Consider the following 27,814-nt stretch of genomic DNA (forward strand, 5'->3'; position numbering starts at 1 on the left):
AACGCAGCAGGTTTAGGACCAGCCAACTGCCAGTAGCCACGAGACAATCATTCCTCACCACCTTTATCTTTCTGGCTAGAAAACAAAATCTCTTTTTTTTCCAAATTAAGTAAGACAGCTCTTAATCACAGCAAGTGGCTTGACCAGCCGACCTGGGGAATCGCATTTCTGCGACTTAGGGCCATTTTCTCTTTACACCGTTGCTTTAAAACAGGAACTGTGGTACGGGAAAACCGCGGTGCCCCAAGGCACCAAACAAACGACTCCAATCCCCGCCACAGCTCCTTCAGGAGTCACCCTGGGTGGGACACAAACTTGCAGGCTGTGAGGCTCAGCAGAGCACCCACTCGGGGCGGGACACGCCGGACAGCGGGCAGGGGAGCCGGGAATGTGCTCTTCGCCCGGAATCCCGCCGGGCCCCCGCGGCAGAGGCCCCTTCTCTCTCCCGCCGCTATTTATAGGCCCGGCCACCGAATGACCTTGGGCGGGAGGCTCGCCCCTCGTCCCCCGCCACGCACTGTCCCGCTCGGGGGACACCCCGCAGCCGCCACCTCCCCGCTCCGCTCCCGCGGGCCCCTTTCCGAGCCACCTGCCTCCTCCCGCGGGTCCGTCCTGCTACGCTCCCTCCCCTTCCTTCCCCCCGGCAGCGGGACACCGCTGCCTGCTCCCCACCAGCAGCTGGCCCCGCACCCACCGGGAGAACGAGGCGGTGCCGGCGCAGCCCCTCACGACGCGGCGCACAACCCCACACAGAGCCCCTCAGACGCTCCTCCCTCAGCCCCGCGCCGAGCTCCGCGCCGAGCCCCGCACACAGCCCCGCACACAGCCCCGCACACAGCCCCGCGCACAGCCCCACGCACAGCCCTGCACACAGTCCCGCACACAGCCCTGCACACGCACCGCCGCAGCCCCACACGACGCCGCGCTCACACCCGCGGTGCCGCCGCCGCGGCTCCGACCGACCTTGGGGCGGGGCGGGGGTGGGCCCGCGCCCGCCAACCCGGAAGGACTGAGGGGCACGCGGGGGTCGGGCGGCCGCGTCACTCGGCGTCTGAGGGGCGGCGGCGCGGGGTGCGCGGTCCCGGCCGAGCCCGCGGCGCCGGCAGCGGCAGAACGCGGTGACCGTGCCGGACCTCCCCTGGCTGGCTCGGCGGAGAGTAGAAGGTCGGGCCGGCGAGGAGACGTGCCGAAACGCGCGTGTTGGACGTGGGGCTAACGCCATAGCGCGTAGGTGATGTCTTCTTCATTATTGTTACTTCTTAAAATGCGTGATAAAGAAGCGAGGTGTCTGGTGGTAGGTGCGGTACGGGAACAGAAAACGGGGAGCTGTGTCAACTTTGGGCATTAGGAGGAATTTCTTCGCAGAAAGGGTGATCATATGCTGGGATGGGCTGCCTGAGTCTCCGTCGCTGGGGGTGTTTAAGGGAAGACTGAACGTGGCACTCGGTGCCATGGTCTGGTTGTCGTGGTGATGTTCGCTCGTAGGCTGGACTCGATGATCTCAGCGGTCTTTCCCAACTTAATCGATGTTGTGCTTCTGTGATTCTATAGCTGTTGAAATAATGCATGGCTGGATGAAGAGCACATGGGGTTGGAGAGGCAATTCCAGAGGGCAGCAGCCACACTGCCCTTTGCCTCCATTATTGTCCTCACACGATCCTGAATGTTGTTTTACTTCACACGATCTGTGGGTTCCATGTATGAGTTAGGAATATTTTGGTTTGGGGTTTTTTTAAATTTACTTAAGTCTGTGTAGCTGCTCATGCAAACTACATGTTGCTGGAGGTGTCACACAGCTTCCAGACTTGTAAATGGTGACTTAGCAAGTCAAGTTAAGCGCTAGAAACACGAGAGTTACCTTGAGAGTAACTAATAAAATACTCCACTACTAAATGTTCATCACTGTGCATTTAAATAAGCTCGTGTGAAAGCTTTAGAGCTAGAGATTATGCCTGTGCTTTATGTTTTGGGCTCAATAACCATTGACTTCTACAACAACATGCCTCATTAGTATGGTAGCAATTGGAATAATTCCAGCTATTAACAATAAATTACACTTCAAAAGCTAGAATCAGCCTTCTCCTTTTTTTCTGATTAGAAATACTTTATCAGCATTAAAAAGAAAAAAAATAGACCATGTAAAAATGCCTGTGTTCTGAATAGTGACAAGGTTATAGTGTGTGACTTCTCGGTACCAGGCACTGAAGGTGTGTGTGGATTTGGTTCTGAACTAAGTTTTAGATTATTAGGTAAGACACTAAGGACAAAGCAGGTATCTCCTAGTGGCTGCCTAGAAGTGTTCATAATTGTATTTGGGGAAGGTTTCAATCCATTTAATCATTGGATCTTTAGGTCTGTCTAGTCTAGTGATCTCATGGGTTCTGCTGTGTGGTCTCAGAAGCTTGAAGTAATTTAAGACTTCAGCTCCTCACGCCAAAACATTCTAAGCATAATGTTAAGCAGTCTAAAGGGGTGCACTGTTGTAGGTAGTATTTGAGGGTTGTCATTTTGGAATTAACTACCTGATTATTTTTCTTAATTTTGTTTTAGGTGTCTACACTAGGAGAGGAAATTTGGTTCTCAAGCAAACACAACTACGTTAATGCAAACTTAAGTAGCTCATCTGTAAGAAAAATATGGATTTGGGATCACATTCTACTTTAAATGGTAAGTAGTTGTCAAATGGTCATTAAATTAATACAATATAAAATGTCTGTGAAGTGAAAAGAATTCACTTTTATGTCCAAAGCTGAAAACTTGTCTTGTTCAGTAACTTAAGGCATTCAATTCCTCTTAGGTGTATGCCTTAAAGAATGAGATTTGCTAACTTGAAAGATTGGCATATTCAAAAGTGATCCCAGTATATAATGATGGAGAATTTAATCTTTCATCTTCACATTAATGTAAGCTTTTCATTCTCCTCCTGGTTAGGCAAAGTCTACAGATGTGGACAGAGGTCACAATATAGGTATTAAAACTGGAGGTGAAATAACACAAGGACACTGAATATTTTTAATGTAGAAATTTAGAAGCTAATTTGTGATCTTTAAAGAACTGGTAATACTACTTAAATTAGTTTTGACAATGGTTTACACAAGTGAAGTATTATAATTTTTTTAAGACTCATTCAAAACATTCTGCATCAGCTCTCATTCCAGTTGCAGAGTATAGATTTATTAGTTTACCATTCTATATTTCCAGAAGGGTTGCCTAGAAACAGTTTCCCCATGAGCCTCATTAATTTTAACTTGTGACACCTTTAATGTCTGGCCACCTTTTTTATCTCGCCAAAAATCTGTCCAATTCATGCCTTGGGGAACTAAGAAATATTTTATACCCTACCCCTCCCCTGTTAATAATTGAAAATGGTAACATGTAATAATAAACCCAATAGGAACTTGACTTTTAAAGGCACCATTCTACAATCCAATTTTTTTTTTTTTAATACAAGACAACACTATTCTGATTTTTTAAAATAATGTTTCATACATATTTTTTCCACTCCTTCATGAGTGGTGAACATTGACCCAAGGCCACACAATCTTTTGATTTTGTCTGTGGCAGGAACAAGTGGCAAGGGCAGCACATACCAGACTGTTCAGGGAGACAAAATATAAACTCCTTCAGCAGATCACACATGCCCTCCTCGTCTTGAAAGCTTATTGTGACACAGAGTTTGCAAAACAAGTAGAGCAAGACTTTGGACTGAAAATGAAGAAGAATAGATGAATTAAATTGTTAATGGACATGTGAGTTGAAGCATTCAGAGTTTATGTGATAAAATTAGGCATTGCATGACCATGTTCTGCAGTTGGTTCCTATTGGCATGGAAGGTGATTGTTAAACATTAAATCGGAAGAGCATTTGTTATGTGTAAATTATACATGAAAATATATCGTTCTGAACAAATATCATTTTATTAAGTAGCCCTAACTGTACAATAATATGGAGGCTTAATTTTATGGGGTTAAATTTAGAATTTCGCCTGCAGCTTTTCCATCCCTTTCTGGTGGAAACAGCTATGTATGCACAGTGTGCCGTGATGCACCTGTGGCTGCAGCTCTTCCATTGTAGCTGAAGCCTTGGCCCTGCCATGGTCACCTCGCCCCGCTCGTTACCGTGGAGATGGAGGCGCAGGGAAGACGGTGCCTTTGGAAACGCTGTTTCCAGGCTGCCGCGGGCTCGGGGCGGGCGCGGCCATCGCGGCGCTGCGCGGGGGTGAAACCGAAAGTGCGGGGCCGGGGCGGGCCCGCGCTCCGCCCGCCCCCCGCGGCCGGCCCGCCCCGCTCCGCTCCGCTCCGCTCCTCCCTCCCATGAGCGCCCGAGCCGCCCGGCCTCAGCATGTCGGAGAGTTTCGACCGAACGCCGGGTGCCGGCCGGGGCCGCGGGTGCGGAGCGCCGGAGAGCGGCGGCGGGGCACGCCCCGTGGGCAGCGCGTCCCGCGGCTCGGGCTCGGCCGAGGAGCAGCAGCACCAGCCGGGCGGCCTCTTCCCGCAGCAGGAACCATTGCGGCCTCCGAAGACGGCGCCCCTGGGCACCGGGATGGCAGGTACGGGCTGCTGTCCCCGCTCTTTCTTTTCGCGGGGCTCCTCGCGGCGCCGCTGGGGCACCGGCAGCTGCCCTCGGGAGCGCGGTCCCGTTCCAGGGTGTGCGGTGCGGGCACCGCGCTGAGGCCGGGTCCGCGTGGTGAGCCCTGGGGGCCGCGGATACCTGGGTGACTGGGGAGGGGTAGGAGGAAGAAAACCAAAGAGAATCATGTGATGCGCGGTGCAGTCGCTCACCACCTGCTGACCGATGCCCAGCCTGTCCTCCAGCAACAATTGGCAACTCCTGGCCAACTCCCTTCCAGTTTATATATTGAACGTCACATTCTTGGTATGGATTATCCCTTTGGCTAGTTCGGGTCAGCTGTCCAGTCTTTGCTGCCTCCCCTCTTCTTATGCAGCTGCTCACCATCAGAGCACGGGAAACCCATGTTATCAACGCTTGCCTCATACTGAATCGGAAACATAGTGCTGTACCAGCTAGCAAGAAGAAAATTAACTCTATCCCAGCTGAAACCAGCATACTGGGTTGTGGGCCTCGACCAGATACAGATGTGATGTATTGGAGCTGCTTACAATACTCTTGGTCCTTTCCTTTCCCCCTCTCATGCCCCCACATCTGAGTATGCTTTTTATCCGTCTGTTAATCTGACTGCAGAAGGTCTCAGGCTTCCCCCTACTGAAGAATTCCATCCTATTTGCAAAAAAAACCACAAAAAACCCCCAAAAAACAAACAAACCAAAAAAAAAAAAAAAAAAAAACCCAAAAAAAACCAACAAAAAAACCCATCACCTAACCCAACAGTAACACAAAGCAATGTTTGTTGGTCAGCTTTTCCAGGTAGGTATCAGGTTCTGTTTTCAATAAACTTACAAGCTACTCTGTAAAGAGAGATTTGGAAAATAGTGTTTTAAAAATACTTAAATTTGATGTTTTGGCAAATAGTATATAAGAACAACAATAGCCAAGTACCCTTGAGCGTTTCATTGAACATAAGTGTTGATAAAAATGAGTGATGCCTGTCATTTATTGACCTTCCAAATGTGTCTTGTATTCGTATCTAAAATCTGTGAAAAAATCTCCAGATTATCAAATGTACTATAAGCAGATAATTACTTAGGCTAACTCTTAGAAAATGTGTTTACATGGAAAAGAAGGTTTTTATCCTTCTTCTGTTCTTTTTTTTTGTCACCTGCACATGAACACAGTTTATTTTCTATCGTGTAGAAAGACATCTAGAGTGTGCTTAAATGAATATTCATACCTAAGAATAAGCAATAAAACCTATGTATTTAGAGGAAGTATATTTATAGTAAAACCATAGTTTAAGTAAAAATATATATATATATATATTCTGTGTTTACTCTGTGTGAATACATGCTAGTTTAGTGATTTCTAAGACAAGCTGTTAATAAAAATTTTTCAGAACACCTGCAAAAGACAGGAATTCCATCTGGATCTCAAGATAAAGTTTCAGTTCTTGATTCTGGACCAGAAATGGCTGAACCTCAGTCAGCTGTGGATCCTGTAGTGACGTCAAACTTGTCTGTTAAAGCACCTGAATTTTATCCACCAGGATACAACCAGAACTTCAATCAGAATTTCACAGTGAGTGTTGTAACTTTGTTCCTTAGTATGTGCCAATTTACTTGTATTCAAGTTAATCATGTTTTCTTGATATCTTTTAAGTCAGATAAAATTTGAATTCTGTATTTGCTGATAGCTTCCAGAGTTGCAGCCAGGATATTAAGTAGTAATGGGTGAATATTATGATATACGTGAGACCCTCTGCTGTGGGATATTTTGCCAAAGCTTGCTGCAGATAACTACATTCCTTTTTGACTACACCAGGCACTGGTTACATCCAACATGAGAATAAACTGTTTTTTTGGTGACTACTTCTGTTGTGGTTATAGCTATACTGTATTTTAAGTGAAAGTGTAGCTTCACTTTTATGCAAAATTCACAGGTTTTTTAATAAAGAATGGGAAAAAGCTTGAACTTTAGCTTTTCTGAGCACAGACTTTGTCTTTCCTGAATTTCCTGTGCCACAGGTACTATTCGTCATGAGTGCCTAAGCTAGTGTACCATCATGTGTCTTAATTCCTTTAGTGGTGGTGTATCACCAAAGGGCAAAAAAGTGTTAGACTCATTCCTAGTAGTTACCTACCCACACACCTAATAAGAAGGTACAGCCATTTGTAGATGCATCATGTAATAAAAGCTGGTACTTCTATTTTCTACTCCATTGTCTTCCATGTTACTGTTTCAGTAACTCTACTCCAGGGAAGATCTCTGTGAATTCTTGGAATATCCTTTTGTTATGCAAGCAGTCAGACTCTGGTACTATATCTAAACAGGTGGGAACTTCTACAAGTATAATCAAGTGATTATAAAAAAGGAATGCTGAATCAAATAGATTCTTAATAACTGGTAGAAAAATACTTCATTAGAATGCTAAATGTGGTGGTTTGGCATTTTGAAATCTTTTCCTGACCAGTAAAATTGATGTTACCTTAGTGTTACCAGCTTTGCCTGTTTACTGAATATAATTATTCTCCTGTGTTATAAAGCCCACAACCAATATACAGCTGTTAACACTGCCAATGTGAACGTGCTTTGGTGAATTGATAATCTTGGGGGAAAAAAACCTTTGACCCAGCACTGGTTACATCTTTTCCATAAATAAAGTGTTTCAGTTTCAAGATTAAGAAGAAAACCCAAACAACCTTCCCAATAGCATACATAGTGCACTCTTAAAACTGCAAAGTTTCAATGCCAACAATGTTGCTTTTCGGCTGTTTTGCAAAAACACACGAGCATGTGGGAGTTCCTGGTTGCTATGTTGTTGGAATCTGCTATGAATGTGACTCATCTATTAATAAAAATACCTCTGAAAACATGTTGCAGAGACTTTAATCAGAATATGATACGCATAAAACAGTGGTATTTTTCTTTTATCCTTCGCTATTGCAAAATCTGTTGTTTTTTTCTAATTTAGTAACTGAAGGAATTTTATAAACAGGGCTCACATGTAATAAAAATAAGAAATTTAGCACACTTTACAGTGACACTGATTTTGACCATGAGTTTTAAAATTTGAATCAAAACAGAGTTTTGAGAAACTTTTTTTTTACTTAAATGAAAGCTGGAAAGTACTAATTTTATTAACATCCCTGAATTTTAGATCTGAAATATGATATTTCTCTCATAAAATGCACAGTTGTTTTGCAATAGCAAAAAACATTTATTATTTTTAAAATAGTGTTGATTTCTTGTTTAATTGTGCACCATTATAATTACTGTGTCTATCCATGTAACACTTGCTATTGGGTCAGTTAATTTCCAGTCTTTCCAGTTTTTGATGCTCAAAACTTTCCATTACCCATGAAGATGGTTTAAGAAGTACAGCTTACAAGGTTTACTAGAATTTTCTGAAAAACTTCACTAGGACTTTGAAGAAAGATTAGAGAAAGAAACAGGAGCTCTGGCTTATTGAAATTAACAGAAAATTTCTAGTTGACTTTTGTGGCTTTAAATTATAACTTTGTAGAGATGTGTAATCTTACACGCTTCTGATAGCCAACTCCTTTTGAAAAATAATCAAGAGCCATTTGCTTTGTTTTTCTTGGGTTGATACATTGCATGGTTTCCCCTTTTTGTTAAATTTTTAAATCTGACAATGAAATATGCAAGTATTTTATGTCTAGAAGCTGTTGGGCTAAATTTATTTAGTTTTTTAAGTATCAAGTATAAATAATTTTAGTAAAGTTGTATATTTCTGAATTTCTAAAGTACTCATTTTTCTCTCCCATTTGTTCTGTTCCCTGGCATAGTTGCTGAAACCTAGACTTCTTCTGAAGCTGCATGTTTAGTACGGGTAGATGAATATGGTACAGAGTTTAGTTCTCTGTGTTTAGAATCTTAATTATAAACTGGAAGTAAGAATACACAACAGGAACACCAGTACACCAAATGGTGTAATTACCAAATTACACCAAATTGCAAATCTCTTGCAAAACAAGGATGTTTTCCAAGACTGGATTCTTGCCAAGTGAGTGTGAGAGGAAGATCCCTTCCTGAACGAGGATCTTGTAACGATCTGATGGCTGTCAGAAGGAGCAGCTTCTTTTACTAGCCTACAGCAATTGCATGCTCTGCAGCCTGGCTGGAGAGTTTTCAGACAGGTTGTTTGGAGAGATGCTAGTTTAGCTGTATGTGATCAAGCTGCAGGAGCTGCACAGTAATGTAATAAATAGTTCTGTGAAACAAACTAGTTTTAAATTTATTGTACAGAACTCCTATTGGGCTGTTTGAAATTGCCTTATAAATGTTGATTTCCTTTAGTGAAGCAGAGTATGTAGGAAGTCATATATAGGCCTTTTAACTTTTGATTTTTCAATTTGTAAGCTCTAAGCCATTAGAATCATAGAAAACTTTATGTTAGAAAGGACCTCTGAAGTGCCCATGCTCCAATCCTCAAGCTGTCAAAGGCTTTATGGACTAATTTGCCTCTATTTCCATAAGCCTATATGGTATTTCCTATTTCTGGTGGGCAATATTGAGTTATATAGACTTTAGTGTTATTAACTGGCATATCTTCTACTTAATTAAACATCATAGGAAATCTTTCTAGTTTTACTTCTGTTACACTGATGTGTGCTCCACCTCACTAACTTATGACATGTCTGAATGATTTTGGAAAGTCTGCATTTTTTATCTGTACAGTCTTCACAAGTAATGAAATTAATATCAGGATGTGATTTTCAACAATGTGTATCTGTCTTTCTCATAGTTCATACCCATCTAGAAAACTTTCACAGATCCATGTTGCTTCTCAGTAGAGGAGAGACAGGCATTTCAAAGTCAAAGTAATGAAAAATCCCTGTTAAGGGAGTAGAAGGGAGATGGGGAGAATATAGTTATAATCCTTGTCAATATATTTATATACACTAAATAAAGAAAAAGTGCTTTATCATTTTAGCTCAGCTTTACTGTAGATACCCTTTAAACATTTTTAAATGGTAGAACAGTTGAGAATTCTGATTTTCTTTGTGTTACGCTTATGTCCTGAATTGGTAACTGTAAGTCATTTTTTTACAACTGCCTCTTCAGGCTCCTTGCATTTCTGAAATCTGTCGAGGTGCTTTATACAAAATCTTTTTTGTAGTGTGACAAAGTGATTTATTTCTACTGTGTTACTACTAGTGGCATCACAAAGTATAATGCTTTTCAGCATTATAATTATCTGGAACAGTATTGGCTTTAGATACTCTCACATAGATTCATTTCTGAATGGACAAAATTAGTGTTCTTCTGTCCCATTGGTGAGAGCATAAATATCAATAAAGTGATACTGAGTAGCCCCTCCTCTCTTTAGAGAGCAAGTGTGTTTACTGTCTTGTCTGGTTTTAAACCTCAGTGGCTGTAAATTTGAATAGTTTCATTTCATTCCTTGTAATCTTTCATCTTTTGCCAAGAGATGCAAATACACTGACTTTAAAATATCATTTTTTCTGATTATACTTCTTACATGGGAACAATACTATGTATTTATTGTATTTCTCTAATTACTCTCCCTTCTGCATATTTTTGGAGCATTATACACACTGTCTAAGCACAAAATACTTTGTTTCAAATTTTCCATTATTTTTCCTTCTTTGGTTCATAAATCCACAGTACAGTTAGTGTCCACACCAGGAATGGATGTTGAGCCTGAGTTTGGTAGTTCTACCCTTAACAGACAAACTTACTTTGCTTGTTAGTTAATCTGGCTACCAACTTGGGAAACTTACTTCTTTTTAATCCATCTTCTTATGTATTTTACTGGGAGACCCTAATATCTGTAAAAATACTTTGCCTGGTTCTTAAGGTGGTTGGACTGCAGGAGGTTTCTGAGGTCTACACTCCAGGAGGTGTTGAGTCTATGCTCTGTAAAAACGTTGACGTGAACTGTGTAATAAAGATCTCTATCAAGTAGTCAGAGACTCCAAACTAAGGGCTGTGTGGTTCTTTCTGGACACAGAAGGTGTACCAATTATTCAAGGTTGTTTTTAAGTAGTTGGTATATTCTTTCACTTCTACAGGATTCCTCCTTTGACGATAGATGCGATGGCTATCTGACTCTGGCAGAATATGTACAAGACTTCCTAAATCACCTCACGGAGCAACCAGGTTGTTTTGAAACAGAAATAGAGCAGTTTGCTGAAACACTGAATGGCTGGGTTATTGCAGATGAAGCTTTGCAAGAGCTTGTTGAGCTCATCTATCAGCAGGTAATGTATTCTGTCTTACAAGGTGGACATTATGCCTCTCTTACACAGTGTCCTAGATAGGCATTCTAGTATTCGTTACGTAATTGTATTAATGTAGTATTTTAATGATTTGGGTTTTTTTTCCTTTTAGACTAAAATATATAGGGAAGGATTTTGCTCAGTAAATTGAAATGGTAGCTCAGATTTGGGATGCCTGAATTGTAGACATTTTCCCAATTTGCTCTGTTTCCTTTGTTGTGTGTTTGTATCTCCTGGGTAACATACTACCATTGAAATTAGGGTACTTAATTAAAGGAAGTTCTATTTTAATTTCTGTATTTATATACTAAAGACTGAAGAAATTTATACAATGTTGAACACTTTCATTCTCTTGTGCAAAAAATTTTCTTTATAGTCCTAAGATAATTTTAATTCATAGGTGTTTAAAAAGTTAAATTCATACCTACTATACACACCACCCTTTGTGAAATGCTTCTTTGTTGCCAGTTTTTTTCTTTATTTGAAATATACCTATTTCAGAACAGCATAATTGGAGAAAAGGAAAGCTCCTCCAAGGGTAACTAAGTCCAGTCCCATTGATGGCCATGGTAATGAGGACAGAGACCTTGAGCTGAACTCTGCACTAATTGGGGGAGCCATTGGAAAGAATAGCTTGATATGTGTTGCTTAGCAAATGAGCTGCTGTTACTGTCTTTTGGGCTCACTGCAGAGAATGAAGCCATGCTTCTGGCTTACTCTTTATTATCTTGGGTGTTTCACCCTTTCACAGGTTTGTTGCTTTCAAATTCTACCTTGAATGCAGACTTTTACTCAAGTGCAGATACCTACAGAATATTTTAATCCCGTGTATGTAGAAGTAGAATGACTGGTTGGTCATTGTACAAGACTGTAGAGTCTCAGGTTTCTCATTATTATACAGAATTAATGCAAATTTAATTGAGTTTAGTTAGACATGATGATCACCTGTGCTGCATTTGGCAGCATCATTTTCCCATTCTTTATTTGAACCCATGGAGGATAGATATTCCACATAACTTTATTGGAAGGAAAAAAAGAGGATTTTATGCTATTTTTAACTTCCTCTATTTTAAATACTTTGATTCTCATTTAATAGAAGTCTTTAATGTTGCCTCTTCCTCTCTGCTCCCCTTTAAAAACAAGTTCAGCATTAGGGTGTACTGTGATTTCCTCAACTGAGAAGCTCAGTGCTTGTCTGAAACTACATGAAAAATAAAGCTTAATACCAAAAAGCTACACTACTATCCAAAAGCATCTAATTTTAGATATGTTGTATCAGGCTAGCATAGTGTTTAAGCACAGCCTTATTATTTTTCTGTCTTGAGCAGAGGCTCAAATATTTGTCTCCCAGCCTTTCATGAAACAATTAAAATTGCTGAAATTTATAAGCACCTGCTTCAGTGATACAAATTTGACCCAACTAAGCAGATTTACAGTTGCTAGGTTTGCAAAGAAAATATAGTGAAATGACAAAAACCCACGTCCTGGAGGGTCCTCCCTTCACCTCTCTGTAAGGTATCTTAGCCTGTCTATAAATATCAATTAGATATTTATGTTCTTATTTATGTCTGAACAGAGTTCTTTTGTCTTCCAAAAGCTGGACACTGACTTCATAGTTTAAGAACCTTTACTGTTGTCTAGTTAATGCAGTGGATTGTTCCTGTTAGAGCAACTAGAGTTTCTCAAGATATGTGTTGGTAGATTAGCCTTCATGCTTAGATTGTGACTTTTTTGAATTGGAGATAAAGTGGTGTTACCAGCAATAATTGTTCCAAGCATATGATTTTGCAATGTAATGATTTATTATTAGGAAGATAAAGGGTGGTTTTGTTGTGTTTTTTTTTTTTTGCCTGTGTGTCCTACACCAGATCATAATAACTAAAATTTAATTATTCCAATGTTTGGTGCAACCACAAGTACAAACCAACTAAGAAGGAAGATAATGTTTAAAAAGTACAGATGAGGTTTGAAGAGTTTGTGTAGGTGTTTGGGTGTTAAAGTTTTTGTTTGCTGGGAGTTTGTTGAGTTGGGGTTTTTTGGTTAGGAAGAGGTATTAAAAAGGGTCACCTTATAAAAAACGGGTACCTCTTCTAGTCAGAGCAACTGATTGAACCAAAGCACCAATCGTTCTAAGTAGTTCACATGCCTCTTACTGGAAAGTGAATTCCATTTGTCTATCTTAATTACTTAGACTTGTTGTATCTTCCAAAGACACTTAATTTTTTTCCTAGCAACTCTGTGCACATAGTAGAGTTACATATTTTTCTCTACCTGTAAGAGCATTAGCAAGACTTTTTTTTTTTCAAGCATGTGGGAACAGTTCAAACATGTAAACATATCTATAGCACTGATTGATGATCAGGATGTCAAACAAAAATTCAAAGATGATAAAGCCAAAGGAGAAGTTTGCTGAGTTATTATCCTCATTTTCTTTTGGGCTGAGCTGGTGAAGTTATTTGCAGTGGAACCTGTTTTCACTGGAACTGCATCTAAGAAATAATCTGAAATTCAGGCACTATTAGAGAGACTTGAAAATGAGTGAACAGTAATAAATTGCCACCTCTTTAAATTTTGAATTATCAGATTAAAGCAAAAGTTTTTTTAGACAACATCATTCCTACCACCTTTTTTCAGGTGACAAAGATGTAGATGTTTAGTACAGGACTTGCTCTTAAAAAAAAAGAATCCATCAAGAGCTGTTCATTGTAATGGTGTAGTTTCTGCAAAGTGTTGGAGCATGTATGGGAGAAAGTATTTCTCTTTACTTGCCATGTTCTTACACTCTTTCTTTGGATATTAACCACTGCAAAAAAGATTATGGAATAAATAGCTTATAGACTGAAAGAAGACAACTTTTTATGATTTAGTTTGAATGTACTCATTGTTCATTGAGGGAGTATGTGTACTTGAAAAGGTGTCTTAATGTCCAGTGTTGATTTTTTTGTATGAGCAGTCTGTAAGTGACTTTGAGACACTCTTTAGTTGTAAATCACAGTGCAGAAGTAGAGTTACATGAAGACACATGGCATAATGGTGGTTGTTTCCTTCGAGCCACAGAATCACAGTATAATGAACTTTTAAGTTCTGCTGAAATCCATATAGCAAAATGTTGAAGCAATAGAAAATTGAACATGGATAGCAATTATTAATCATTAATTTTCTGCTCTTGAGTTGTCTAATCAACATAAAGCATGGATTTAAAAAAATTTAAAAATTTAACTTTTAAAACTTTTTCCTGATAACCTAATCATTAGTTTCAGAAATAATTTATTTTTCCATTTTTATTTTGGAAGGCCACATCTGTCCCAAATTTTTCATACATGGGAGCACGGTTGTGTAACTATCTCTCTCACCATCTAACCATTAGTCCACAAAGTGGGAACTTCCGTCAACTTCTGCTTCAAAGGTCAGTATCAGTCACTTTAAGCCTATTACTCTCTTCAGTTACATCTTTCTGGTTTGTATGTTAACTCAAAATACACAAACTTGTTGCATACAAAGAGGTACTTATTTAAAATAGTAGTAGAGATTGAAGAGTATCAAAACATAGGTACGTGTTGAGTATTGAACAGATGCATTTTAAAATATTTTAATATTTTTAGATATAAAAATAGGACTCCATTTGAAGTTCTGTGGGATCTTTTGAACTGAGTATATTAGACTGATCCCCAAAATAGTGCAAATTGGAAAGTTAATCTACTTCAAAAGTATACTAAATGCACATATAAGTACTGTCCTTGTCCTTTGACACTTGGCTTTACATTGTGGATTTTTTTCTTTAGTGCTTTTTCTTTTTTTTTGCCTGGAATTGCTGTGTAAGGTTTATTCACTGATTGGCTAACTGCCTTTGTATCTATGAAATAGATGTGTAAAATCCAGAAGGATAAATTTCTTCAGTTTCAATTACTGCAGATTTCTTAGCTTTTTAATGGTTAGACTTTGTAGTTGACAAAAATGCAACATTTTGAAATTGTTATATATCCTTTCAAATATTACTACATGACATTTGAAGAAGTGCTGTACTTGGACACTTCAGAATTCTTTAGAAATTTGCAGGGTTTTTTTGTTTAAAGATATTTGGCTTTCTAATCATCTGGTTTGCCTCTTATTTGAAAAGTTTTTACTCTAGTCCAGCAGAAGTGTGATAAACTTTTACCGTAGTGCATTCCAAAGGTCTTTTATCATGAGTGTAATGTTGTGGTTTAGCTTGGCAGGTAGCTAAACAGCTTGCAGCCCCTCACTCACTTCCTCCACCTTCCCAATGAAATAGGCAAGAGAACTGGAGGCAGAAAAACTAAAATTCATGGGCTGAGACAAAGATACTATATTAGGACAGAAAAGGGTGGGAAATATAAAAACAGTGATGAAAGAATTAGCATATGCAAAACAAGAGACACACCATGCGATTGCTCACCACCCACGATGCCCAGCTCCTGAGCGTGGCCCCCAGGCAGCTTTCTCCCTGGTTTGTATGCTGAGCATAAGGCCACATGCCATGGAATACCTGTGTGGTCAGCGTGGGTCAGCTGCATCTCCCCTCATCCTCACCCCAGCCTCCTCGCTGGCAGGGTGAGAAGCAGAAGACTCCTTAATGTAGTGCAAACACTGTGAAGCAGCAGCTAAAGCCAGGGCATGCAGAAGCTGAAAATACTAATTTTTCTCCTTTTTTTGTGTGTTTTTCTTTTGTTTTTTTTTTTGGGGGGGGGGGGTTCTTTTGTTTTTGTTGAGGTTTTTTGTTTGTTTGTTTGGGCTTTTTTTTTTTTCAAAGTTATTGCAGGGGCTTTTTTTTAACTGTGTGTTACTTGAACATGAAAGGAAATCTCTGTTAATGTTGCAATTTCTAGTTCTTGGTTTTGAAGCAAATCCAATAGATAACATTAATGTTAACATCCTGAAGCCATTAACTTAAGGTTGGTTATGTTTTGCTTGCTAATATAGAATGAAATTGGAAGTAGGGAAGGTGTGTGCAGACAAACAACCTAATAATGTGACCACAGAGAAGTTCCTACCTGAAGTTTTGTATTTCAGCTCTTAAGATTTTTAAGTTTCTCCACTATTTCTCAATCCATTACACAATCATTCAGAATACATTAAAATTTGTCTGGGTTTCCTTTTATCTCAAATATTTTTTAATTTTTTTTTCGTACTGTTATGTAAACTTGTGTATCTTTGGCACAGTTGCTAAATACTAGAAAAATTACTTCACAGCCATAGTATGTTAATCGTATTTTTAGTATTTATATTTAAATTACAGAATCATATAATTATTTGGGTTGGAAAGGACCTTAAGAATCATCTAGTTCCAAACTCCTCTGCCCTGGGCAGGGAAATTTCTGCTAGACCAGGTTGCTCAGAGCCCCATACAGCCTGGCTTTAAACACAGGGATGGGGCATCCACAGCTTCTATGGGCAATCTGCTCCGTGCCTCACCACACTCACAGTTAAAAATTTCGTCCTCATATCTAATCTAAACCTGTCCTCTGTTAGTTTGAAGCCATTCCCCTTTGTCCTGTCACTACACGCCCATGTGAACCCACCCTCTTGTGGGCCCCTTTTAGGTACAGGAAGGTGCTACAAGGTGTCACTGACGCCTTCTCTTCTCCCAGCTGAGCAGTCCCAGCTCTTTCAGCCTGTGCCCATAGGGAAGATGTTCAGGCCCTGTGGTCAGCTTAGTGGCCTCCTCTGGTCTCATTCAATATGTCTGTGTTCTCCCTGTTCAGAGGACCCCAGCTCTGGATGCAGTGCTCCAGGTGGGTCTCAGCAGAGCAGAGGGGCATCATCACCTGCTGCCACACTGCTCTGGTTGCAGGATACAACTGGCTTTCTGGGCTTCAAGCATGCACTGTCACATTGATCTCATCACCCAACACCCCAAGCCCTTCTTGGCAGGACTGTTCTCAACCTGCCTAAGCTGTTCTTAATGCTTGGGATTGCCCTGATTCGTATGCAGAACCTTACACTAGGCCTTGTTGAACTTCATGAGTTGCACAGGGCCACCTCTCAAGCCTGTCAGGGTCCCTCTTGTGTATCCCTTCCCTCTAGAGTGTCACATAACACTGCTCAGCTCTGTGTCATGAATTATGTATCACTGTCACTTAACATGGCAAGACAAAGAATTTATCAAATAAGTGCAAAGGCATCTAAGACAATGTGGTAAGCACCCTGAAGAGGGGTACATGTCTACTTCATTTCTTTGGGCATCGGCTGCCTCTGTTACTGTTGCATATTCTGGACCCTCATTCAATTGCAAAATTGTGTAACTGTATCGTTTCTACATGTTTTAAGTTGTTTTATTTAATTTTGCTGCATCAGCTATCTCAGTGCTTAAAGACATAATCATGTAATCATATGTGTTCGTCTAAAAGAATGCAAATCCACTGTTTCTTTGTGAAGGCCTCTCATTCCCTTCACACATCATACATCCCAGCATTCAGCATGTAACAGTTTTCATGCAGTTTGTAAGTTCTCAGCATTCTAAATGAGTAGCATGTTATGTATGTTGGAACGGTTACAGGTGGTATAATTGTGTTTTAATTTTTTCAGGTGTCGAACAGAGTATGAAAACAAAGATGAAGCTACCAAAGGGGATGAGACTACTAGAAAACAATTTCATGCCTTTGTGCTGTTCTTAGCTGAACTTTATCTTAACCTAGAGGTAAGAAGAAAGTTGGGTATCACATGGCTCTTCATAAATTTTTTGTTGTGTGTAGGTAAACATTGAAATGGACTATAATTTGAAGTGTTCTTCTAAAGGCAGAGGGTAGTAAAGTAAAAGAATTTTAGAACAGTTTCATTGTAATGCATATGTCCAAGAAACATAAAAACAAAAAAGGACAAGATCATTAGAAGAGAAATGTGTAAAACTGAAGTGTAAGAATTTGTGGGAAGAATCAACCACAAACATCTTTGAAATTAAGCTTTTGGCATTTTCTTTTACTGGCAAAACCTCCAGATGACTATACTTAACCAACATATTAAATGTTATTAAATGCCTAGCAGAACCAGATCAGGATCAATAACACATGTAATTCAGTATTCAGGTACTAATAAGAGGTGTTAACAAACCCTTGAGACAGATGTGAAAATCCTCACAATGAGGAATTAAAAATGCAGACTTTTAAAGATATTTTTTCTGATGGTTGAGTCATTGGCTTATGCATGAAGTATGCAACCTTGATTTAGATTTGTTTTCTGTATCTGTGATATGTACAAAAATGTGTAATTTTTTTTTATTTTTATGCCAGTGCATTCACCAAGTTCACTTCCTGCTGTGGTGTAGTTAAAAATATACGTTTGACTTGATTATTTCAGTGGTTTGATTTAAACAAACACTATAAAAATGTTCTGCTGGCATGAGGAAAATCCTTCTCTGACTCTTCCATTTCTGGACCATAAGTGGTCCTTGAAATCTACTTTTCACTTGCTAGAAGAAAAAAGGAAGATTTTCAACAACTTTGGAACAGGGGAAGTTGTCCATTTATAGAGTATACCATATTCCTTGGAGTATACCATTTGGTTTTAAATAATTTTCTGTAATTTTTTAATTATATAAAGACTGCCTTCTAGAAGTAAGCTACCACTGCTGTAGAGAATATGTAATGCAGTGTGGAAAAGAGAATGGGGAATCTATTGTTTTTTTGACCATTAGGCAGGTGTTTGGTAGCTTTTCTTTTCTGTTAGCAGCTAAACAAAACTCTAGATATGCATTGTTATGCCGGAATTGTAAGGACATTACTCAGAGTAAGTTTTCTGCTGACACCAAGCTGTGTGGTGCAGTCACTGTGCTGGAGGGTAGGCAGGCCACCCAGAGGGACCAAGAGAGGCTTGGGAGGTGGGACCATGCAAACAAGGCCAAGTGCAAGGTGTTCATCTGGGCCAGATACCAGCTGGGTGAAGAATCAGACAGGAGCAGCTCTGCTGAGAAGGGTTTTGGGTGTTGGTGGATGAGGACCTCAACATAACATGCAGGAGATGTATGGTCAGCAGATTGAGGTAGATGATGACCTAGATGATGTTTAATCTCCCTTCCAACCCAAACCATTCTATGATTCCATGGAAGTCTGTGTTTTAAAATTATTACAGTATATGGCATGTAGAGCTCAACTATATTGATCACAAACCAAATAATACAGCACTCAAGGGAGAAAATGTACCTAAATTAATTTCTAAAACTTCAGTCTTTTAAATGTTGGGGGGGTTTGTGTATGTTTTGCAGATTAAAGGAACAAAGGGACAGGTTACACGGGCAGAAATTCTTCAAGAAGGCCTTCGGGAATTACTGAATGCACTCTTCTCTAATCCTGTGGACAGTAATTTGATATGTGCAGTGAAACTGCTGAAGGTGAGATAGTAGTTTTACAAGAAAAAAATAATTAAATTTTTTTAAACTGCCTCGGTTTAATGTAGGGAATAGTAGGGTAAATTGCAAATGAGGAACTATTTATAGGGGTTTATGCATTACAGTATTAGCAGAGCAAGCTACTTTTTTTTTTTCCTTAGTGCCATTAGGAAATTGAGCCAGTAAAAAAAGGAACAAGATGCTCTAAAAAAAAAATTCAAGGCCATTTGTGTACAAATGAGCAATAAAACTGAAGTTAAGGTGCAAAGGAGTAAATGCTTCCTTTAGATCTCATTTTGCTGCCTCTGGTGTGGGACAAAACTGTAACCAATCTGAATGAATTGTGAGATCTTAGGTACAGTCTGTGCTCTGAAGGATGCTTGGCCATTGGGGTCCACCACTTTCTGTGGCAAAAGGTTCTTAATATCTGTTACTTCATTCTCTGTTGTCTGTGTCATTACTACTGCCCAAATATATAGATTTCTCTTTCATGTTGAAAATAAACCTCTTTGCTCATAACCCATACATTTTCTTATAAAATGGTTAGCCTCTATGTAGGAGAAGCTCTTCTAGGCATCATTATGCTTGTAGTTGAGAAAACAGTTTAAATTGGGAATGAAGGTTAAGTACTAAACAGTATTTTTCTGAAGATTTTTGGTTTGCTTGTTTGTTTTTCTTCATTCTTTACCCTTCCTCATACTCCACTGCTTCTCAGACTGTTCTATCTTGAATTTCATTTCTGACATCTTCTTTTGGTATCATAAACAGAGAGCAGGGAAGAGAGATTTTTTTAAATTTAAAACCTTCAAATGAAGTTTGGAAGTCTAAGGAGGTTGCTTCTCACACAGCAAGTGTGAGATTGTGCTCAATGAGCACATTCAGTCCTGTGGTCTGTCCTTATGTTGGCAGTTCTTCCCTGAGGCAAGGCCCACTGAAGAACCTTTTTAAGCAGCAATACACAAATCAGGAAGCTTTACAGTGCAGTAAAGAAGAAGAGAAGAAGAAAATCTGTAAAAATAAAAGAAGAAAACCTAAATTGTTTTATGATGTACTGCTGTATCTAAAAGTTACAGAACAAACATGCAAGTGTTTTCTGATGTTTTCCAGTATCTGCAAATGTTGAGTATATGTCTAGCTAGACTGGGCTACCTCATAAAGCCTTCAGTAGTTTCACTACTGAAGCAATAAGGGTCTCATTTTATCTTTTCCGTTTAATACATGATATAGCTTTTTCTCTGTTTGCTGTGCAATATGTTTAATTTTAATTAATCTTGATGCTATTACCTAATTATCCAGGATTACAGTAAAACCACTTTGGAATACTATGAATGGCAGGCAAATGCTGACCAATATACTTGCTTTTCTCTTGGGACTTTATCCCTTTCTATCATCTAGTACCATTCCATTTTTGATCATGTAGTATTTATGATGAGGAGATTGCTATTAGTGGCAAACTATTTTTTTTCTGATTTAACTCCTCCTGTGCAACTATTGGGCAATGAAGTACCTATTATTGTAGTAAAAGGCTTTCATGCATAGCTGCTCTAGACTGACTGCTGCTAAAGCTTTCCTGGCAGCAGCTTTAGCCTCATAAACTTTTGTGTATTAAAGTTCAGGTTGGCTTCTTCAGATAATTCTGGTCTTCTTTATATATACCCAGATGAAATTCTCTGGCATGTGTGATGCTGACCAAGTTGACTGAAATGTTTCTAAAGTTCAATTAAGTATTTACTGTTGTCATGTAAACTGGTGGAATCAGCTGCAAAAATAAGACGTAATGGAAATAGAGGATGGTAGTATGTACTTAAATCAAGTAAGATCCAACCAGTGTCACTGAAGAGTTGTTTCGAACTAATTTCAAAACGGAAACAAGTGACTGTGAACTTCTAGGTAACATAAATATTGGACATAGAGCTCCTATACTGTCTGTAGTTTAAAATAAACTATTTATGAGGTCTATTAATCTGTTTAGCAAAGAGATACAGGCAGCTGGGACCATCAGCCATCAGGTAGTCCAATTGTCATGAATTGTTACAGAATTTCTTAAGGTGAATGTTTATTAAGAATTTCTAATTTTCTTTTAAAAAATATTAATCCCTTGTCTTTAGTTGACAGGTTCTGTTTTAGAAGATGCTTGGAAAGAAAAAGGAAAGAATGATATGGAAGAAATTATTCAGAGAATTGAAAATGTTGTGTTGGATGCCAACTGTAGCAGGTGAGAAGATAAATTTATGTGCAGTGGTTTTTTTATACAAAAAGAACACCTTGAAAAATCTTCAACTATACTGAACAGGTCCAAAAAACTATCTTTGAAACTTATATTTATGAAAATTAATGTGATGTGTAGGTCATTTTCCATGTTAAAAAAAAAAAGGAAAGGTGTTTTTCAGTTGAAGGGTAACATGGCTTTTTTGGCAGCTGGGTTGGTTTTGTTTTAGGGTGGGTTTTGGTATTTTAGTTTTTAATAGAGATTCAAATGCCACTGTTTGGTTGGGTTTTTTTAAGCTATTAGGTCTTCATATCTTCAATAAGTGCTTTAGGCTCTTAAAGCAAGTATATACAAAAAGAAAATAGGAGTAGTATCTCAAAGTTTATACTTTTAATTTTGAATTGAGTACAGAATTAAGTGCATACAAACAGCAAACAGTACTAAATATGTAGCAGTATTAAATACGTACAAATTATTATAAATGTAAAGGCAAAATGAAATATACTTTGTGGTTTGATTTTTGGTTGGTTTTTTTTTTTTTTTTTCTGGAGAGCACACCTTTTTGGCAAGGTCTGAGCTTTAATCTGGATAAAAATGAGTGGTTGACTAATGCATTACTAATATATTAGTGGTTGACTAATTATAACATTTTCATAAAACTACTTGTGTGCATGAGGTTATCTGATTCTCCTGTGCTTCATCCTCATCTTCCTGTAAAATTACTAAAAACCTGTAGAGGGCTCAGACACTGATCTCTTGTCATATGGAGGGAGGCCAAGAGTAGCTCATAACATCTGTGGGTTGTAACTGAGCTGCCCCCAAGGAGGATGAGGAAATTTCTGTTTCAGGAACCAAAACAGATGGCACAAGCTGAGGCTTCAAAGACATAGAACAACAAACTAATTTTGATGCCTTTTCACTGGTCCTAAAATCACGAGCCAGACACAGCTGGGTGACAAAAAGGGGTTATCCTTCTAAGGATCCTTAGATGCACAGCTCAGTAGGTGGAAAAGCACTGAAGATGAACACTCAGCATAAGGCGTATACAATTTCTGTGTTTAGCAAATTAGCATAACTGACAGGGATCCCCAGGTAGAGACATAAGTGGTGAGCTAATATCCCCCCCAGAGAAACCCTTTCTGAATTCCTCCCCCCGTCTTAGATAGCAACTAAACTTCGTTTATGAAAATGTGTCTGGGAGAGCTAGTTTTAGCCTTGGCTTCCCAGAGAATCTAACCTTGGACGGCTAAGGAATTTCTTTTGTCTTGCTGTCTAATAGAGTAGATAAAATGCTATCTGCAAATACTGGAGTAGGCTACAGAACTACAAATACACGTGTAAATAACATAGAGAATATATAAAAGAAAAAAGGGCAAAAATCAATTCGGCATCAATTTCAGCTGGGAAAATAACTGAAAATTTTATTTATTTATGTATTCTTTCATGATACACTTCTCCATAGACTAGCTTAAAAGAAGAAGGCATTTTCTCTTACTTTCAGCATGAAATGGGTGTTGGTATCTAATGTACTGTGGGCATTGTTTGTTACTTTTGACTAAAACATTTCAGTATGATGAAGAGGACTAAAGTTAGGAGCATAGAACAGATAATTAAAATAAAATTTGAAGATCATCTCCCTTTTTTCCCGGTATTACCCTTTTATCAAAAAGGAATTTGTTCTTCAACTTGTACCACAAGGTGTGGCAGCTCAATAAAAACTACAGCAATTTCCTTTCTCATATGAGCTCCTTACTTAAAGCAGAGGAAGTAGAGAGGGTGAATATCTCATAACTGACACATAAAAAGTAGGCTTTCAGTTGTAAAATTGAATTCAAAATCATCTGCACACTGGACCAAATTTTGTCCTTGAACTTGCTTTTTGAATGGATTTAACTATCTTTTATTTGCGCAATAAGATAAGCCAAGTTTCTTGCTTGGCACAAAACATTCTAACTTTTGTTGTGCTTCTCTGTTTCAGAGATGTGAAACATATGCTTCTGAAACTAGTAGAACTGCGATCTAGTAACTGGGGAAGAGTTCATGGAACAACTCCACATGCAGAAGCTACCCCTGAAAATGACCCGAACTATTTTATGGTAAGAATAAATGGACATTTCAGTCTTTAATGTAATGTGAATTTGGTTTGACTCACAGACAATTGTATTACTCAACACTACAACTCTTTCTCTCTGAAAACGTATAACTTTGTGTATGTCTTCATTTTTAGAATGAACCAACATTTTACACTTCTGATGGTGTTCCTTTCACTGCAGCAGACCCAGGTATGGCACAAGTTTAGCTTACCTGCCTCTCAATCTTCTTTAAAAAGTTGTAGTTAAGTTTATGGCCTGTTGAATAACATAAAATGTTATTCTTCAAGAATCTGAAACTTATGCAACTTAAAAGACAAAATTCTACTTGAATTCCTGGTTTGGTGGAGTACATGATTTATTCTGTGTTAAAGAAGGTAGATGTTTGAAATGGAGAATATGCATTTGAGTTAATATAAGTCAGAAGAATTTGTTCAGTAGTCCACAGCATTTGGTCTCTAGAAAGCCAAATTCAAGTCTTCTTTTGTTTGTCCATTGTTCGTATCAAAATCAAATCAAAATCCTTGATTTCTTTATCTGTGATCTAAGCACAAGGTGGCATAACATCATTTGAGGTAAAGATATCTGTCACTACCTTTACAGTTCTGTGAGAATTTAGGCATCATTCCTAGATATTCATTCATGTCCGGAGAAAACACTGTAGAACGAGCTTTTCCTATTAATATGTTTCCTGCATTTTATGGTTTCGTTAACAGCCAATTTTCAAATTTCATATATTTCTGTTTATCTAGAGGACTAATCTGTTACTCATTTTTACTTTGCCAGATTATCAAGAAAAATACCAAGAGCTGCTTGAAAGAGAGGATTTGTTTCCATATTATGAAGAAAATGGAGCAGATCTCTCAGGACCTGGAGAGCTGTATGTTTTCTTTTTTAGTGATGTAATTTTTAAATAATATTTTTACTGTGATAGTGTAGACTTAGGATTCCAATGTTGACAAAAGTGAAACTAAATAATGTAATTGTTACTTAGTTCTACAGTGGATGTATTTGGGTTTAAATTGATTTTTAATCACACAAGTTTGAAACCTATTTCATGTTTATTCTACTGAGTATGGTAGTTACATTTCAGATGTTTATGCACATGTGCATACATACTTCTGTATTTTAAAAAAATTGGCAAGCAAAATGAAGCACCAAGCCTTCAAGTGTTTGTAGTGAGGCAACCTAAATTTGTTTGATTGATGTGCATGAACATCCCAGCAAGAGATGATTACTGAATTTCCAGTGTCTTTCAAAGGGAGAAAGTGTTAACTTTCTCTCCTAAGCTTAAGTACTATTCCCTTCAATTAGAGGGCTACTCAGTATTCCTGTACAGCAAGAAAAGCAACCTAATGGCAAAAGGAAAAGCAATAGGTGAGAATATAGTCTAACTTTTTGGCGCCAGTTTATAAGTAAGAAATATATTAAATAAGTAGAAGAAATATGAGTTAATATAAATCGCTCTGAGCTTTATGCTCACAAAGGAGGACTTCCGGACCATGATTTGGCACACAAGAACATTTTCAGTGTTGTATTTATGTGTGATAAGTGTGCAGACCTGGATCAGTATTTTTTTAGTAAATTAGAAAACTTTCAGTTTGTACCTAGCTGAGGGGAATGTCAAGACCTTTGGAAGATATATTAGATATGTCATCAGAAATCAACAAGCTCATACTGAAGGGAAAAAAAAGACCCATGTGAACCTCTGCTTAGAAGAAAAATGCACATTGGAGACAGACAGTAGTTAAAAAACAAAGCAAATACTAAGAGTGACATGTAGAACACTGAGTCAACCTTCAAGCAAGGTGACTATAACCTTCTTTGTTGAGGGTTTAAGAAAAGCTTAGACAAATGTCTGCTGATTCTCTGTCAGCCATTTCTCGTGACTGACATGAGGGAGGAGGGTTCTGTGTGAGGGCTCTTTCTTCTGAAGACTACACTTCTACAAGGACAGAGGAACAAATGAGAAATACATAGATTGCTCCCTCGATGCACAACACTTTGAAGCAAAAAAACTTTTCTTACATATTTTCTATGGCCTTCTTTTACATACCAACAAACAGGAATGTAGCATTTCTGTATTTGATGTATTCTGTCTTTGAATGAGGATGTCGACCAATCAAAATTACACTGATATAATAGTAGTTATGTTTTTTCTAAATGGATCAGTACAGATGCATTATTAAATTTTAGGAAGCTTGGATGTCATGATTGCATTTTCTATCATCTTGGGAACTATTTCTGTCTTTTAAACTGGGCAGCATAAGATCTAAAAAAGGTGGCAAACACTGTAGGTATTTGTACATATCTGTGCTGCTTTGAGGTTTCTGTTTATTTGTTTTTCTAGTACCCTTTACTTTTTACTTTTCAGTCTCGTTACAAAAATGTCATAAATAACAATTATTTTTAAAGCTTCTTGACATCTACACAGATTCTAAAAATCTGTTGACTCTGAAAATCTGTATGTAAACTGAACACCTTTGGTGAATTTTTTTTTCTTTTTTCCCCTGCAGGTATTTTGATGAGATTGATGATGAGATGGATCCAGAAATTGAAGAAGCGTATGAAAAATTCTGTCTAGAATCAGAACATAAGAGAAAACAGTGAGATGTTATGTATTAATGTTAGTTTATTTAACTACTTTAGGTATGCTTAGAGTGAAGGGGGACACAAAACATTTGTACCAAAATGAGAAACTTGAGTTTCTCCAAGTACTAAAGTTACACAATTTCCATTTTGTTTAACAGAATCTGCCAAAAATTGTAAACTTATGCCCTGTAACTTAAAATGTTGTGTATATATATCATAGTTTATTTTGTGAAAAAATGTTTTTTGAACAATGTTTTGGCTGCAATAAAAAATATTTAAAAGTTATAATTGAAATTAAAACTTAATGGGGATATGTCCCATAAAACTTCCCTTGTGGAAGAAAGGGAGACAATAATCTGAATTTGCTTGCTTGTTTGCTTTAGTATATATTGGGATTTTCTCATCCTATTTACCATATACGATATATCTTGCATTTACTTCCTCCACTTACCCCCAAGAAGAGTATGATCCAAATAAGCACGAAAATTTTTTTCTGTATATCACAATCATGAAAAGTGGCTTGTGAAAGTTTTGTGTGTGAGTTTTTGTTTTGTTCATTTCCTTTTCCTTCTTCTTTCAAAACACACATCAGTGAGGTCGGGACTTTTCTTTTTTCCTGGAATAAATATGTTACATGTTGATATGTGAAAAAGCAAGCAGTATTTTGGAAGTGAGGTGCTTTCAAGATCTTTGGTTCAGATAAGCTTATTTTCGAATCTACAAGAAAAAGCTATTCTGTGATTTGTTGTGTTCTTCAAGGCAATAGTAATACAGTTATGTTCTAAACCATGCTTCTCAAGAGTATGTGCAGTGCTTTTTTTTGTTGTTTTTTTTCCGGTAATGTATCTAACATGTCTAACCTTTCACAACTCTTGTAACTTTCTTTTATTCTTCTAATTTTATGTAGTTTGATTTAATTTTGTAGTTGGAGTAAATTCACATATTTCATAAAGGTTAACATTCTGAAGCCAACTGCTTTTTTTTTTGACTCCATATAATCATGTTAGTTTTCCTAGGATACTCCATTGTTGTTGTTGCCAAACTTGGTTGAATTATTTCCTGTTACCTGTTGCTGGTTAGACTTGAGTAGAAATCCTTACCAAAAACAAACACAAGTATTCCCAACATTTAGCTACTCTAAAGAACACGCATTGTAAATATGCATGTAAATAATTCTGATAATATTTCACTGTTATTTGTTTAGTTAAATAAGTTGTGCATCTGCTAGTAGAGTAAGCAGTGTCTGTTTTCTGGTGTTTATTTAACATACCTATTTAGGTCGGAGTTTTGGAAAATAAAATTTAACTAGCTTAATTTCCTTTGGTATAATATCACTACCTTGTCTTCTTGCTTTAAAACAAAAACGATTTTTTATCTTCTATCTCTCCTTCACTGAGCATTCCTTTCTCTTCAAAATACACAGTTGCAGAGACGATTATCTTTTGATTCTTGCTGGAATAATAAGATGTATCAAGATGCATTATGTTCATAAAGACTGTTTTAGCATTCCAAAATCTTTAGACTAAAATTCAGAAACTAGAAATGTGAAAGCTAGATGACTTTCAAATACATATTCTCTAAGTTGAGCATAATTTTCCTACAAAGCTTTTAATCTGAATATAGGTCAGACTTTCTGCTGGCTTTACAAGCAGATGTCTTGTGGAAATAATATTTATTCAAAACTTAAAGTCCCAAGGAACAAGCATTTATATATGCTTTACAGTAAAGTAACAGTGACTCAAAGGGA

At 38.1% G+C, this 27,814-nt stretch overlaps 2 protein-coding genes across 4 annotated transcripts in view; one reads left to right on the top strand and one right to left on the bottom strand.

Moving 5' to 3' along the window:
- NNT (nicotinamide nucleotide transhydrogenase) overlaps positions 1 to 1,004 on the bottom strand; it is a 41,247-nt gene extending 40,243 nt beyond the window's left edge. Inside the window, exon 1 of the mRNA XM_014884270.2 lies at positions 901 to 1,004. The gene's annotated coding sequence lies outside the window, so the exon portion shown is untranslated. The remainder of the gene's footprint in view (positions 1 to 900) is intronic.
- Positions 983 to 27,381, top strand: PAIP1 (poly(A) binding protein interacting protein 1). Of its 3 annotated transcripts, none has more exons than XM_014884272.2 (12): positions 983 to 1,227; positions 2,551 to 2,667; positions 5,972 to 6,153; positions 10,632 to 10,820; positions 14,132 to 14,244; positions 17,382 to 17,493; positions 19,054 to 19,179; positions 21,285 to 21,391; positions 23,364 to 23,481; positions 23,613 to 23,667; positions 24,262 to 24,355; positions 25,992 to 27,381. In XM_014884272.2, the coding sequence occupies exons 2-12, from the start codon at positions 2,637 to 2,639 to the stop codon at positions 26,083 to 26,085; spliced, it is 1,221 nt and encodes a 406-aa protein (XP_014739758.1). In that variant the 5' UTR covers positions 983 to 1,227; positions 2,551 to 2,636; the 3' UTR covers positions 26,086 to 27,381. The 3 variants fall into 3 exon arrangements, with proteins under 3 accessions (XP_014739758.1, XP_014739759.1, XP_014739757.1); XM_014884273.2 differs by having other exon boundaries at positions 1,016 to 1,231; XM_014884271.2 differs by lacking the exons at positions 983 to 1,227; positions 2,551 to 2,667 and adding an exon at positions 4,311 to 4,549.
- Positions 27,382 to 27,814: the final 433 nt, after the last annotated feature.

The sequence above is a fragment of the Sturnus vulgaris genome, chromosome Z, assembly GCF_052056855.1.
Source record: "Sturnus vulgaris isolate bStuVul1 chromosome Z, bStuVul1.hap1, whole genome shotgun sequence".
Classification (NCBI taxonomy): Eukaryota; Metazoa; Chordata; class Aves; order Passeriformes; family Sturnidae; genus Sturnus; species Sturnus vulgaris.

What these genes read in the sequence shown, in the direction of transcription:
- PAIP1 (XM_014884271.2), top strand. Translation starts at nt 4,342, where the DNA reads ATGTCGGAGAGTTTCGACCGAACGCCGGGTGCCGGCCGGGGCCGCGGG. An exon ending in ACTTCAATCAGAATTTCACA is followed by an intron (nt 6,154 to 10,631) that starts GTGAGTGTTGTA and finishes TCACTTCTACAG; the next exon opens with GATTCCTCCTTTGACGATAG. An exon ending in TTGGATGCCAACTGTAGCAG is followed by an intron (nt 21,392 to 23,363) that starts GTGAGAAGATAA and finishes TCTCTGTTTCAG; the next exon opens with AGATGTGAAACATATGCTTC.